The sequence below is a fragment of the Calidris pugnax genome, unplaced genomic scaffold (genome assembly GCF_001431845.1).
Source record: "Calidris pugnax isolate Ruff unplaced genomic scaffold, ASM143184v1 scaffold20, whole genome shotgun sequence".
Lineage (NCBI taxonomy): Eukaryota > Metazoa > Chordata > Aves > Charadriiformes > Scolopacidae > Calidris > Calidris pugnax.
In genome coordinates, this window is record NW_015094510.1 from 33,867,259 (window position 1) to 33,880,615 (window position 13,357).

The following is a 13,357-nucleotide window of genomic DNA, read 5'->3' on the forward strand; positions in this document are numbered from 1 at the left end:
TGGGGAATCCTGTGATTTGATGTGGTGCTGGTGTTGTTTAAAGGCTCATTCCTGGAATCAAATGATTAACTGAGATTCTTGGCTTTTACTTAAAAACAAACCATTTCTAGCCTTAGAGAGAAAATGGAAGTGACTGCAGCCACATCTGTGAAAGGCTCCAAAATAAGGAGATCGCCATTGTCATGTGGCTCTTCTTCGTCTTAATCTGATGGACTCTTTGCCAATCTCGTGGTATTTGGAGCCCCATCTCCTGGGTTTGAAACATGTGGGATTGGCAGCACTTGTCCATTCAAATCTGAAGTCCCCGCTGAGTGAGCGCCGGGAGGAGAGCAGCTTTTCAGGCGAGCCTGGGAGAAAGGGCTGTGCTGGGAGCTCGCAGCAAAGCTACCAGATGGAGCAATTAGGAAACTCTTGCATAAGGGAGTAACAGCAGGGAATCTGTTCCCTTTTTCTGGGAATAGCTTTGCTCAGGTCAGGGAAGAAGAGACAAAAAGTTAAATAAAATAACATAGGGGCGTGGATGTACATGGTTAAGCATTTTATCCCTCGTTGCTTTTCCCCATAGTGCCATGTCACGGCAAGAAGCCCCCAAGAGAAGAGCAGGTGGATCAGGCAGGGGAGGCATTTCTCCGAATCGCCACAGCCTGGGGTGCCCAGCTGCTGTACGCAGCGCTGCCGGGGAAGACATTTCTCCCCATCTGGAAAAAATCAGAATGGAAAATATTTGCGTTAAAAATAAAAGGACAAAAATAGCAATAGAAAGAAAGAGGAAGCTTCATCTTCTGCACAACAAGTACAACCCATGTCCCGACCACTCGTGCTTGTTAAAGAGCGTGGCATTTGCAGGAGCAGTGTGATGGTAGCCCTGGGGGCTGCTCAACAGCTGGCAGGGTCACCCCTGGAGGGGTTCCATACCAGTGGCAAGTGAAGTGACTCCACAAACTAGTAGCTCAGCTGGAGAAAGAGAATCAGGTCTCCCCAGATGGCTATTCCAGGTCTTTTGAAATGCCAGTGATTTCTGCGCCATTCCCCTGCTTTAGTACCAGCAAAAAGGAGCAAAGAATCAGGGCTCCCATCTCTCTCTCCTGTGAAAAGATGTTACAGTATTTCCAAAAAGCAGTCAGCAATGCAGAACCCACTAGCAAAGGCAAAGATGGGGCTAATCGTGAGGTTGTCTGCTGAGCACTGTTTTTCTCCTCTTCATTTCCAGAGCTAAATACAGTTAGGGCACTCCCTGGGAGGACATGGAGGAGAATCTGATTGTCCCTGTGGAGGTAAAGCCAGGTGAACTCCTCACAGCATCTTCTGTCCCAGGGACTGCCCAGCTCAGGGATGAATTTAGGTGCTTAAGTTAGGACAACGTGATTATTAGGACAATTAGATTCTCTATAGTCAAGTATCTCCTGCTTAGAGCCAGTTAGTGGAAAGCCTGCATTCCAGGATAAGGTGAGCTTCTTAATTTAGGTATTTATGTTTATATAGTTATGGATGCCTCTGGAGGTGTTCAAGGTCAGGTTGGATGGGGCTTTGAGCAACCTGGTCTAGTGGGAGGTGTCCCTGCCCATGGCAGGGGAGTTAGAACAGGATGATCTTTAAGATCCCTTCCAACTCTAACCATTCTGTGATTCTATGATATTGATTTTAAATAAGCAACTCTGGTTGTGGAGTAATGCTCAGTGTTAATAATGGTTTGGGAAGAGCTTATTTTTAAGTACGTAAGTAAAAAAGGAATCCTTTGCATCCATTACTGAATAGAAATAGCATATTTATAAAAATAATGCAGAAAAGACAGAAAAATATGGTAATTCTTTCTTCGGTTCCAGTGCGAAGGGAACCTAACATCATTATGGTGAAATTTCAACAAGAACATTTCAACGAGTATATTAAACAGCTGTTCCTAAACATAGACTTTTTAAATATGTATGCACATGATTTGTCTTCATGATTTTTAAAAGAGCTGGATGAGAGGTTCTCCAAATTCTTAACGTCACTTTTTATTTATTCTTGAAACTCCAAGGAAGATTGCTAATGCCATGACAAAAATTAAAAGAGTAAGTAGGTAATTGCAGCCCTAGTGATCTAATGCAGAGCTCAGCAAAAAAACTGGGGAACTAATACAGCCTGAAAAATAAAGAATTTGAATTTAGGAAGGGAATGTAATTAATGTCAGGCAACATGGGCTGACACAAAAGAATCTTTTCAAACTAGCACGTTTGGTTTTTTTTTCCAATGAAACCACAACTTTGGTTGATAAAGGTAATAGTTGTTCACATAATGTCCTTTAAAACACTGACCCCGTACTGCCTATTTTGGTTAAGAAACCAGAGTGATACAAAATTAATGCAACACATAAGGAAATGGCTGATAGGTCTCCAGATATCACTGTGAACAGGCTGTCTGATTGCAACCGAAAGGACAAGCACAGTCTGAGATGATGCTGAACAGGAAAAAAAGACCTTACTTGACATCCATGTTGGAAATGTGCAAGTGCTATTACTGTGACCAGCTGTGATGTACAGCCTTGAAATCAAATGTTGAAAACTGTCAAGTTCTGTAAAGATCTTAGAAGGACCAAAGGACTGGAAAACATGCCACACACTGAGACTGATGCATTTGGAGAATGCTGCAGGCATGATCAGAGTCTTCAAGCACCTGTGTGGCACCATTGACAGTGGACCAACTAATAAAATTAATCACACAGACTAATAAGATTTGATGATGAAATCAAAGTTAGTCAAATTCAGTCTGGTTTTCTTATATGTATGAAGGATCAAATCAAGGCAGTGCCCCATCTCCAACAATTGCTACTAGTTGCTACCTATGAAATAGCAAAGCTCCAGGGCTGTATGTTCCTCAATTCCTCCTTTGGGAGAAGCTCAGAGAATTCCCAAAATGTGGTGGTACCTTGGTAGCAAGCCCATGAGTCCTCAACACAGGAAGGACATGGATCTGTTGGAACGGGTCCAGCGGAGGGCCACGAGGATGATCAGAGGGATGGAGCACCTCCCCTATGAGGACAGGCTGAGAGAGCTGGGGTTGTTCAGCCTGGAGAAGAGAAGGCTCCGGGGAGACCTCATAACGGCCTTTCAGTACCTGAAGGGAGCCTATAGAAGAGCCGGAGAGGGACTCTTTACAAAGAAGAGTAGTGACAGGACAAGGGGCAATGGTTTTAAGCTGGTGGAGGGGAGATTTAGGTTAGATACTAGGAAGAAATTCTTTACAGTGAGGGTGGTGAGGCACTGGAACAGGTTGCCCAGGGAGGTCGTGGATGCCCCATCACTGGAGGTGTTCAAGGCCAGGCTGGATGGCTATTTGAGCAACCTGCTCTAGTGGGAGGTGTCCCTGCCCATGGCAGGGGGGTTGGAACTAGATGATCTTTAAGGTCCCTTCCAACCCAAACCATTCTATGATTCTATGATTCTATGATTCTATGATTTTCTTACACTTTGGGAGCCACCCAAAGCGGAACAAGAATTTAGCTTGTACTGTGCCATGTAGCAAAGATTTCCTCAGCTGACCCACACATTATGTGAAGAAACATCTCCTTTCCTTTGCCTTGAACCTGGCTGCCCTTCTTGTAGGGCTTGTACTGGAAGTGACAGGAGCAAAAGGAATTAAGGTGTGGAGCAGCTGATTGTATGCAGAGCGGGGTTCTCCACAGTGGAGAACCTGTGTTTACACTGGCTGTGTTCAGAAAACATTTGGTCTTCTTCAACCACTCTCTCGGGGTTTAATTCAGAGCCTTGCACTGCATAAGCAATCAGCCTACATTGCACAAATGACCTATTGTGGCCTCAAAATAGAGACTGTGTAGCTGCAAGTCTGCCACAGAAGTGAACTTGTGTCACAGTTTGGAAGCTGAAGAGAAGAGAAATATCTCTTCTTGTGATTCGTTGGCAGATGGCAGGTACAGGAAAATCCTCCACTGGGCAGAATTAGCCATGAAAGATGGATTCGTGCCAACTCATAACTTCTAGTTTTCTGATGCACAAAAGGTGATATTCATGTGCAGCAAATGCCTGCACATCAGGTATCATGTGTGACTCCCTCATGGGCGAGTCAGTTTCTGCAGGGGCAAATGGCCATAGCCCAGCTGGGGATAGAACTTAGAAGGGGCACATGGGTGGCACCCACCAGACGCAGCACCGAGCCATGTCCTCTTGCCTGCTCGGCCACCAAGATGGAGGACAAGCTGGGCTGAGCTGCTCTTCCTGCACCTGGCTAGGAAGGAAGCTCTGAATGCTGTAGATGTGTGAGACACAGTCTTGGTTCCTGCTATCACCTGCATTCCCAGAAGGTATGCTATTCTTGTCTAAGAAAGGTGGAAAAGGGACCTGGTAATGGTGCCTATCACCACCATTGTCTCTAGAGGGAGCCAGATGAGCCGTGCCCTGTAAGGAAGAAAAGTTGTTGTTCTTCTCTGCCTCTGCTCAGGTAGACAGGCTTTGTCCTGTCTGAGGTGTCTTGTGCTTCTGTAAAAAAAAGGCAGAAAAATATTCTCTCCTGCCCAGTGGTTCTGTCTGTCCTTCCCCACTCCAATATTTCTCTTACAATGAGCAATGGTGTTGGCTTATCTGATGTCCTCCGAATGGGTGGAAAGACCACCATGGCGTCATATAGACCAAACCACCCTTTGGATGACAGGCATCTTTAAGGCCTTGAGCTAAGTCTCTTCTTCAAGAAATTCTGCTGCTAGAAAAACTGAATTTTTAACCTGTTGGTATTTCAATGACACCACACATTGATATGCTCATATTTTTTTTTCTCCTTTCCAGGTGGTTCACCAGCTGTAAGTATGAGCTCCAACAACATGCCCTTATCCAACCCAATTTCAACTCAGAGCATCATGCCCCAGAGCTCCAGCCTCATGTCCACCCCAGCTGGGACCCGAATGCCTTCTGCGCCTGCCGCTCGGAGTATGGGCTGCTATGGGAACCTTCCTTGCAACCAACCAAGCGCATACAACGTGACTTCAGGAATGAACCAAATGCAGCCACACAGAAACCAAAACCAAGTCCTGCCCAGTCAGAATAACCCCATGATGTCTCGACAGCAAACCATGACGCAGGGAAACAACGTAGCAGCTTTTGGGACGGGGTCAGCGGTCAACTCGCAGCAAGTAAGGCCAAGCTTGAACCATGGAGCCACAGGTATCCCCGCTCAAAGGCCGGCCAACGTGATGATCACGGCTACTGCCACTGCCCAGAACTGGGCCCCGCAAGAAGCTGCCGTGAAGCAGCAGGATGCACTGAAACCCACAGGGATCCGTTTCCCCACCGGCACTCCATATCCTAACCAGTCTTTGCAACGCAACGTAGGCAACCAGCATTTTCCACAGCGTGCATTGGCACCTCCTAATCAGTTAACAGCGGGAGTCCAAATGAGGCCTCCTCTAAACCAAATGCACCAGACTCTAAATGGACAATCTGCTGGCTCACTACGAGGTCTCAGCGTAAGGCCTAACCAGCTGAGAGGACAGACTGTGCCTACCTTGAATCAGCCAGGAACAAGTATGACACCTCCATCATCTCTGCCATCAACCAGTTTCACATCTACCAACCAAAACTCTCGGGCTTACCAAGGAAGTGACCATGGTAATGACCTAGCATTTGACTTTCTGAACCAGCAAGGTGACAGTATAGGACCTGCGCTCAACAGTGACTCAGACTTTATAGATTCTTTACTGAAAACAGAACCTGGTAACGATGACTGGATGAAAGACATCAACCTCGATGAAATCTTGGGAAACCACTCGTAAGTGACAGTACCAAGGACGAACCAGATGAAGAAGCAGTAAGGACATCGTTTTTCTCTTTATATGCCAACAACCTGCTTTATTAATTTACACTCCAGTAACTGGGCTGTCCTATAAGATGCCACGTAGGGCAACTGCCCTGCTTGAAGAGTTGCTCTAGGAACAAAACTGAAGTCTCCCCTGGTGAAACAACAACATAAGTGATACTGTTGCCTGCCACAAAGGATTGAGAACACGTGAAGAGTCTGTTCCCCACACTGGTGCCCAGCGCATTGCAAACCCATCAATTTTTTCTTATGGGGGCTGTGTGGAAAAATGTGTTTAGCTTCCCACACATGCAAGCACCAGACAGTGGTATGGGTTGTGGAACATCATTTCTCTGAGTGCAAGTAAGAGCCCAAGTGGTCCAGAGCTCTTCAGTCATCGTGTGCACAGCCCTTAACTTCCTCGGAACCATCAGCCAAGACAGGATCAGGCCCTGTGTAAATCTCATTGCGTTATAAAACTGTTTACTTCTACACAGTACAAACCTTTGCTTTCCGGATGATTCTGGTTTAAAACCTCTATGTTTCATAGCACACAAAAGAGTAACTTGTCTCATCCAAGGGAAGAAGGAAACAGATCATCCAGTGCATTACTTGGTGTGCTCTAGTGTTTGCTTTCTCCTTTTCATCAGTGCTTGCAGCGACTATCAGAGGACACTACTGTCCTGCCAGCAGCACAATCATTTTTGGCATTGAGGGAAACATGAGATGAACTACACCAAAGCTCAGGATCCTCACTTTGCCACCTCACCCTACCCCAGAGACTCCAGTGACTTAATGGACAACTTAAGTGAGAAGGGTGCTCACAATTTGACCCTCACTGACTACTTTCCCAGTCCAGCTTAGAGGAGGGCAAATGTATTTAGTGGCTCAACTAAGCCACAATCCTCATTTTCATTTTAACCCACGGGGAGTGTCAGGTAGCTCAGCCCGGTCCTCTTCAGTCAAACAAGTTCACCCCAGTAGAAATGCCAGCATCTCTGTCTGGGGAGAGGCTACTGCTTTGATTGCACAGCATTTTGGCTCCATCCCGCTTTCCATTTGCCATGTGGGGGGAGCTGAAAGAGGTCCAGTGATGGCCCACATCCCCCCAGCCTTGAACAGGCAGAGTACAAGAGGTGATGCTCCTGAAACTAGCGTGTAGCTCAGTTATAACCACCTGGGTTACTCACAGTAGGAGGCTCCACTCAGCCACATCTTTGCTTGTAAATGAAAGTTTTGGGGAGTGTTTCTGGGCACTGGACTCATTCATCTCTTCTGGATTTGGGGGTGGCCCAGCTAACATTGCCCTGAGCAATTTCTGTGCATCACTAAGGAGTTAACCTGGGGCAAGAGCCATTCCCATAGGGTGTTTGCCACCTTGCCTTAGAGGCTAACGGAGCAGAGCGGTGAGGATACAGATTGTTCCACAGCGCTGCTCCCTCTGTGCCAGGGAATACTCTCCACTGTGTTAAATTTTCTCCTACAGACTTGGTCAGTAAGGGCATCAGAAGGAGGTGCTGTGTGCCTATGAAGCAGCTGCGCAGTGAGTCAGACAGGAGGATTCATAGATGGGAGCAGATCTTGCAATTCAAATGAAAATGCTGTTCTTTAAAATGATGTGGTGTGACGCGTTTCACAGCCTCCTCTGAATTAGCTAAAACTAGATGTGGCAAAGGAATACAATGCCTGCATCCACGTGCCTCAGTGCCAAGAGGCATTGCTCTGCCCCATGCAAGTGCTTTATTCATCCTTGTTAGTGGCAGTGGGATGAGTAGACTACTTGACAATAGCCTCTGCACTTATCTGACCTATTTCTCAAGAGAGGTTTTATTTAATAAGGGTTCTTCAGTCATTTCACCCTGTCATTTCACGTGGGTGCACTTTTTCATGATGCTTCAGGAAGCACCAGCACCTCCAGAGAAGGTGTAAGGTGGGCATTTAGCTAGCTATGCCAGTTGAGGCAGGCTGGGCCATGATGCTGGTCATTCCCAGACATGTTTTTCACAAGAGGGACAAGAAAGCCTGCTGAAGAGTCCCTTCTGCTGCCCCAGCTAGCGATCGTTGCACACCCTTGCATTGTGTAACGTGGTGGCTCAGCTGCCCAGAAAGCTCCGTCTTCTCCCTCTTTTTGTCTGGGGTGCATGCGGTCCCTTTGATACGCCAGTACAAAATTTTCCAAGGCTTTAAAGAGCTTTTCAGCCCAGGTCACTGGCACCCCACCTAAGTTTGGAGAGATACAGATGTGGTCTAACAAATGAGTCCCCTGTAAATTGTGCAAAACTAGACTGAAATAGCTACATGAGTTTAAAGTGGAGGGAAGATGGGCTCATCCATCTCGCTCACAGGCACACACCCCATCCATGAGCAGGTCAGCAGCAACTGCCAAAGCTCTGGTAGGAACAGACGACTGCAATGCCACTAAGGCCAAGGCTGAGTTGGTATCACCATGAGCAATGGGTGCTGAAGTCTGGTAACTTCACCTACCCTCACATGCCATTGAAAAAGCCACCACTGGTTTCTGTATTAAGACCAGATTGTTTTCCAGACCCTCTAATGTTGTAAAAAAAATTGTTCAGCTGAGGAGCTTGTCCCAAGACTTCAGGATATCATCCGGTGGTGGATTCAACGCTGAGCTTTGTCACCTTGGCCTCAGTCTGGAGTGGAGAAGACACTGGGCTGTCAGTGCCACCCTCAGGATCAAAATTTCATCCTGTCTTAAGTAAATCCAACAAAGGTAGAGGCCATTTGCAGTCCTGTAAAGATATGCCTGATGTGTTTGAAATGTGAGCGTGTGAAAGACTCCTGCAACCAAAACTTGAATCCGATGTCATTTCTTCAGAACACTTGTATCTGAATGGAGCTAGTGTCTTTTTTCTCTTTCTTTGCAATGGCTAAGTGCACTACCCTTATAGTCTATTTTTCATCATTGACCGGGCACTCTTCGCAGTATTGGGTTGTAAATATAAAGAATTATTTGTTTTGTAAACTTTTGTAAAAAAAACCAACAAAAAGTAATAATATTTTGGTAGGAATAATAAAAAAACATATTATTTGGGTTATATTTATACATATGTGAAATAAATATACTATCAAAAAGTTGTATTTTATACAAAAAGTCAACGGTTACCTTTTGTATTCTATATACAAAGTTTTGTATGATACGATTGTTTATTTTTATCTGCAGACTTCGACTTTGGATTTTGGGGGAGGGCAGGACGGGATCGTGGTTAAATAGCTGGGCCTGACCCCAAGCTCACTGAAACCAATGGAGTCTTTCCATTGCCTTCACAGGGCTTTGAATCAAGCCTTTAAATCACCTTCAGATACGTTTGACATCTGAAGCTCTCTGGAAACCTCAACATGAAAACATTCCAGGTTTCAAATTTTTTCCCTGAAAAAGGCTTTTATTATTATTATTATTGTTATTATTATTATTGTAACTCTTGGGAGGCAGGTGGGACCTATGTAACTGTCATGTCCTTGTTGCATGTATGTCTGCTTTATATTTTCCCCATATTATAAACCAGTGTTTCTCTATACAGACTGAAAGGAGAAGTTGCTGTACAGAAATGTTTGTGTTTATGCATTTTTACATGTGGCTGTATATACCTCCTAGTACTATGCAGTGACACTTATTTGACTCCATTTATTTTTCACCTAAACATGAATAGTATGTTTTTCAGTAGCTATCAAAACTCTGCCAAGTAAATCAATCAAAAATTATCCTAAGTGTCTCTTTCCTTAATATGAAGTTTGTAATTAATGTCTGTTTAGTCAACTGCTCGTTTGTCTGAGTAAAATGAAAATTACAGTGAGATTTCAGGAGGGGGAGAGAAAAATGTGCATCTGGCAGCTTCTGGGAGCTCAGTCTGCCTCTTTGCAAGAGAGCTGCAGTGTTTTCCTGCTGCCTGAAGCCATGGTTTCATTACCAGGAGGGGTTAAGAAATAACACATGGTATTTTAGCTCCTGGTGAATGGGTTGGTGTAGTCTTGCAGCACAGTCGTTTGCTCTGGGATCCTGCTGAAGTTGAAGTGGAGAGCCGGGCACCCCAAGAGCGAGGTGACCAGAGAGGGCTGGCTGAGTCCCCAAGTCTACGTCCTGCCCTGGATCATGCCCTGGAGATGTCTGCCCCTCTCTCCCCCGTAGCAGAGACCCCTAATGAGATGCCAGAAATCAGGCAACGGGCTTTTCCTCCTTCCCTCCCTGTCTGCCTTGTACTATGTCTCATTTTAGCCTACAGAAATTCCAGCGTGTACAAGATCATGTTGAGTTGTGGATTGTTTCACACAAATACTCATCCCCGCCAGGCTATTTTTAGCAGGCCAGCCCCGAGGAAGTGATGCCCCATTCCTCAAGAGGCTTTCCTCGTTAGCTGGACTCCCTCTCCAAGTGGGTGGCCCTTCCTGCCCCATGAACTGAGCAGCAAGGGGTGGCAGAGGGGACAGATGTCAGTGCAGCACTGCCCGTACTCAAAGGCTGTGAAGGTGCTATTTTCAGATGTAGCAAACAAAAAAAGGGTCCCTACATCTTAACTGCTTCACTGCTGTTGGTGATGCTCGGGGACCTCCACCCTTTTAGTCCCTTTCCTCTCACCTTCCCCCATGGGGTAAGCAGGGGGACACCTTTCTCAGTCCACCCCTCCATGACCCCAGCTCTGCTGGCTGCTGCCCTCCCATCTCTTTGACAGCGCTGCTCCGTCCCTCCATTCTGTCTGACTGCCACCCACAAATTATTCCTGCACCCTTCCCTGGCATCCAGGGGCTGCACAGGCAGAACAGGGTTAGATGGAGGTTTGCAGGCACGTGTCCTGTGCCCCACCACCCCGCCTGTGCCTGTGCTCCCCATCCCGGCTGGAGATGCTGAAGTGAGGAGGTGCCCAGGAGGCGCGTGGCTCTCTGCTGAAGATGCTCTGCCTATACTGGTGAATTGAAAAACAGCCAGGGACCCTTCCCAGGCCCTGGAGCATGAATGTCTGTGCCACCAGGCTGTGAGGGTCCCTGGTAGTGCTTTGGTGCAATGACGACCCACCCAAACAGGTCCCACGACCAAGAGCCATTCCCACTTTGGATGGGATAAGAGTGATAAGAGGGTATAATAATATGGACGCGAGTCACCCTGTGCAACACGGCCTCAGTGTGAGAAGAGGTCACCAGGCATGTCTCGCATGCCCAGGGAGATGTAGCCAGCGAGACCACATGGAGGGAGTGGGAGACACTGGTGTGTTTTCCCTGCCTGGCCAGATACAGCACAGCAGGAACTCTTCCAGATCCAGGTGAGGGCTGACCTCTCCCACTGCATCCGAGTCACTTGGTGGGAAGTGCTACCAGCTCAGATGGATGGCACAGCCCAGAGTGCTGCTTCCTCCCCTGGCAGCACTGTGGTCCAGCAACTGTGAGAACCAGGGATGACATGGAGAGGATCCTGCCACAATAAAAGCTTGGACCATGGTAAAAGCTTACATCACCCTAATTTTTAAATTAGTCATTCTGGGTCATGTATCACAGAGTCACAGAATCGTCTAGGTTGGGAGGGACCTTTAAGATAATCTAGTCCACTAGACGTGTAGACTACTTTCACCCTTTAATAGAGTTCCAAAACATATCCCAAGTATCCATCTAAATAAAATATAAAACCTGTTCCTGTGTTTCACCACTCTCGTTGCAAAAATGGTCTTCCTTATACTTAGTCCACATCTATCCTCCACTGCTTTAAAACTGTTACCCCTCGTCCTATCACAACTGGCTCTGCTAAAAACCTTGTCCCCATCTCTTCCATAGGCCCCCTTAAAGTACTGAAAGGCCTCAATGAGGTCACCTGGAGCCTTCTCCTCTCCAGGTTGAACAACCCCAGCTCTCAGCCTGTCTTCATAGCAGAGGTGCTGCAGCCCACTGATCATCTTCGTGTTCCTCCTTTGGACTTGCTCCAACAGGTCCATGTCCTTCTTATGTTGGGGGCCCAGAGCTGGATGCAGTACTCCAGGTGAGTTCTCATGAGAGCAGAGTAGAAGGGCAGAATCACCTCCCTTGCCCTGCTGGCCACCGTTCGTTTGATGCAGCCCAGGATATGGTTGGCCTTCTGGGTTGCTAGCGCACATTGCCAGCTCATGCCAGCATCATCATGCCAGATGCTTCTCATCAACCATCAATGCTCCCAACAACCAATACCCACAAGTCCTTCTCCTCAGGGCTGCTCTCAGTCCCTTCACCCCCCAGCTTGTATTGATACCGGGGGGTTGCCCTGATCCAGGTGTAGGACCTTGCACTTGGCCTTGTTGAACTTCATGACCTTCACGTGGTCCCACTTCTTGAGCTTGTGTAGGTCCCTCTGAATGGCATCCCAACCCTCAGGATTTGCAACAGCAGAGTCAGTCGGTGTCTCCTGGGGCTGCACGGTTAAAGCCGCGCTGTCTGCGCTGGCGTGTGCAGCCCTCTCTCCCCAGACATGTCATGCATTCCTGTGCAGAGCTTGAGACAACAAAGATGCTCTATCTACATTTTTTGGAAGGTTGCCTGCGATGTTTTCACTCTGGCTGACTGGTCCGCCTTGTTCTACAGGACACAGTTGCTCTGTTTTATCCTTCGTGTCCCAGAACATTGGGAAAATCCTGTTAAGCTTTTGGGTAAAATGCTGAGTGTAGGTGCATCCTTTCAGCTCATGTTCAAGTAAACAGATCTGATGGCAAAATCTATCCCTCAATATCGATCTGAAGTGAAATGAAAAGTTCTTGGTTGTTGTGAAGGTCAATGGACACCATGTAAGGGCAGAATTTGCCCAAGGCACCGTTATGTTGGAGTGACATGGTGAAAATGAAACCAGGGAATGTATTCAAATTGTCTTTTGTGCTAATCTGGTCTCGAAGTATAACAGGGAAGTTCAACTGTAGAAGACTAAAATTTTTTTTAAATTAAATGACTGCCTGAAGAGCACTGGCTCCAGGGTACCAGCTGACTGAGAAATCCTTATTAGAAATTAGCATATTATAATTTGAGGATCTGATTTGGAAAGCCCCTTCTTGTAGAAGTAGCCCATAGGGTTAGCTCCATAAACTGATCTCATGACAAACGACTGGGCATACACACCCATCGGGTTAGTATATGAGTGTAACTCAAATATGAATGTAATTGCCATCAATGAAAGACATCTAACTTGCTCTAGGGAAAGCATGTCTGGGGATTCAGCAAGTAAGCTGCATCTCTTCAAATTCATTTTAGAAGGAATTTGATGAATTTTCTAAATGTGTAGGTTTTAAGAAGAGAAACGTATCAGAATGCACGCAGCATACAATTTGATTCCACCAGTGTCTTTAAGGCAAATACTGAAGAATGTCTCAGAATATGTGTATTGGCCAAAATATCCCTTTGCCAATCTGCTTGTCAACTGTGATAATGATGATTTATTCCTTTTTTTGAGTTCCTTTTTCTCTTAAGGCTCATGCTTTTTTCCCCATGTTACTCTCCCTCCAGCAGGACTCCTAGCTGGAGTAATGTAACTCCTCATAGTAACTCTGTGAGTAACTGAACTCTACAGCAAATTAGAACCCATGTAAAGAAACATGTTGAACTCTCTCCTGTGGTT

The 13,357-nt window shown here is 46.4% G+C and overlaps 1 protein-coding gene across 1 annotated transcript in view; it reads left to right on the top strand.

Annotated features, from left to right (window-relative positions):
* Nucleotides 1-5,758, top strand: part of MAML2 (mastermind like transcriptional coactivator 2) — a gene marked incomplete at its 5' end in the record, with an annotated part of 215,655 nt that extends 209,897 nt beyond the window's left edge. Inside the window, one exon of the mRNA XM_014965773.1 lies at nt 4,776-5,758. Coding sequence (XP_014821259.1) covers nt 4,776-5,758 — 983 coding nt within the window. The remainder of the gene's footprint in view (nt 1-4,775) is intronic.
* Nucleotides 5,759-13,357: the final 7,599 nt, after the last annotated feature.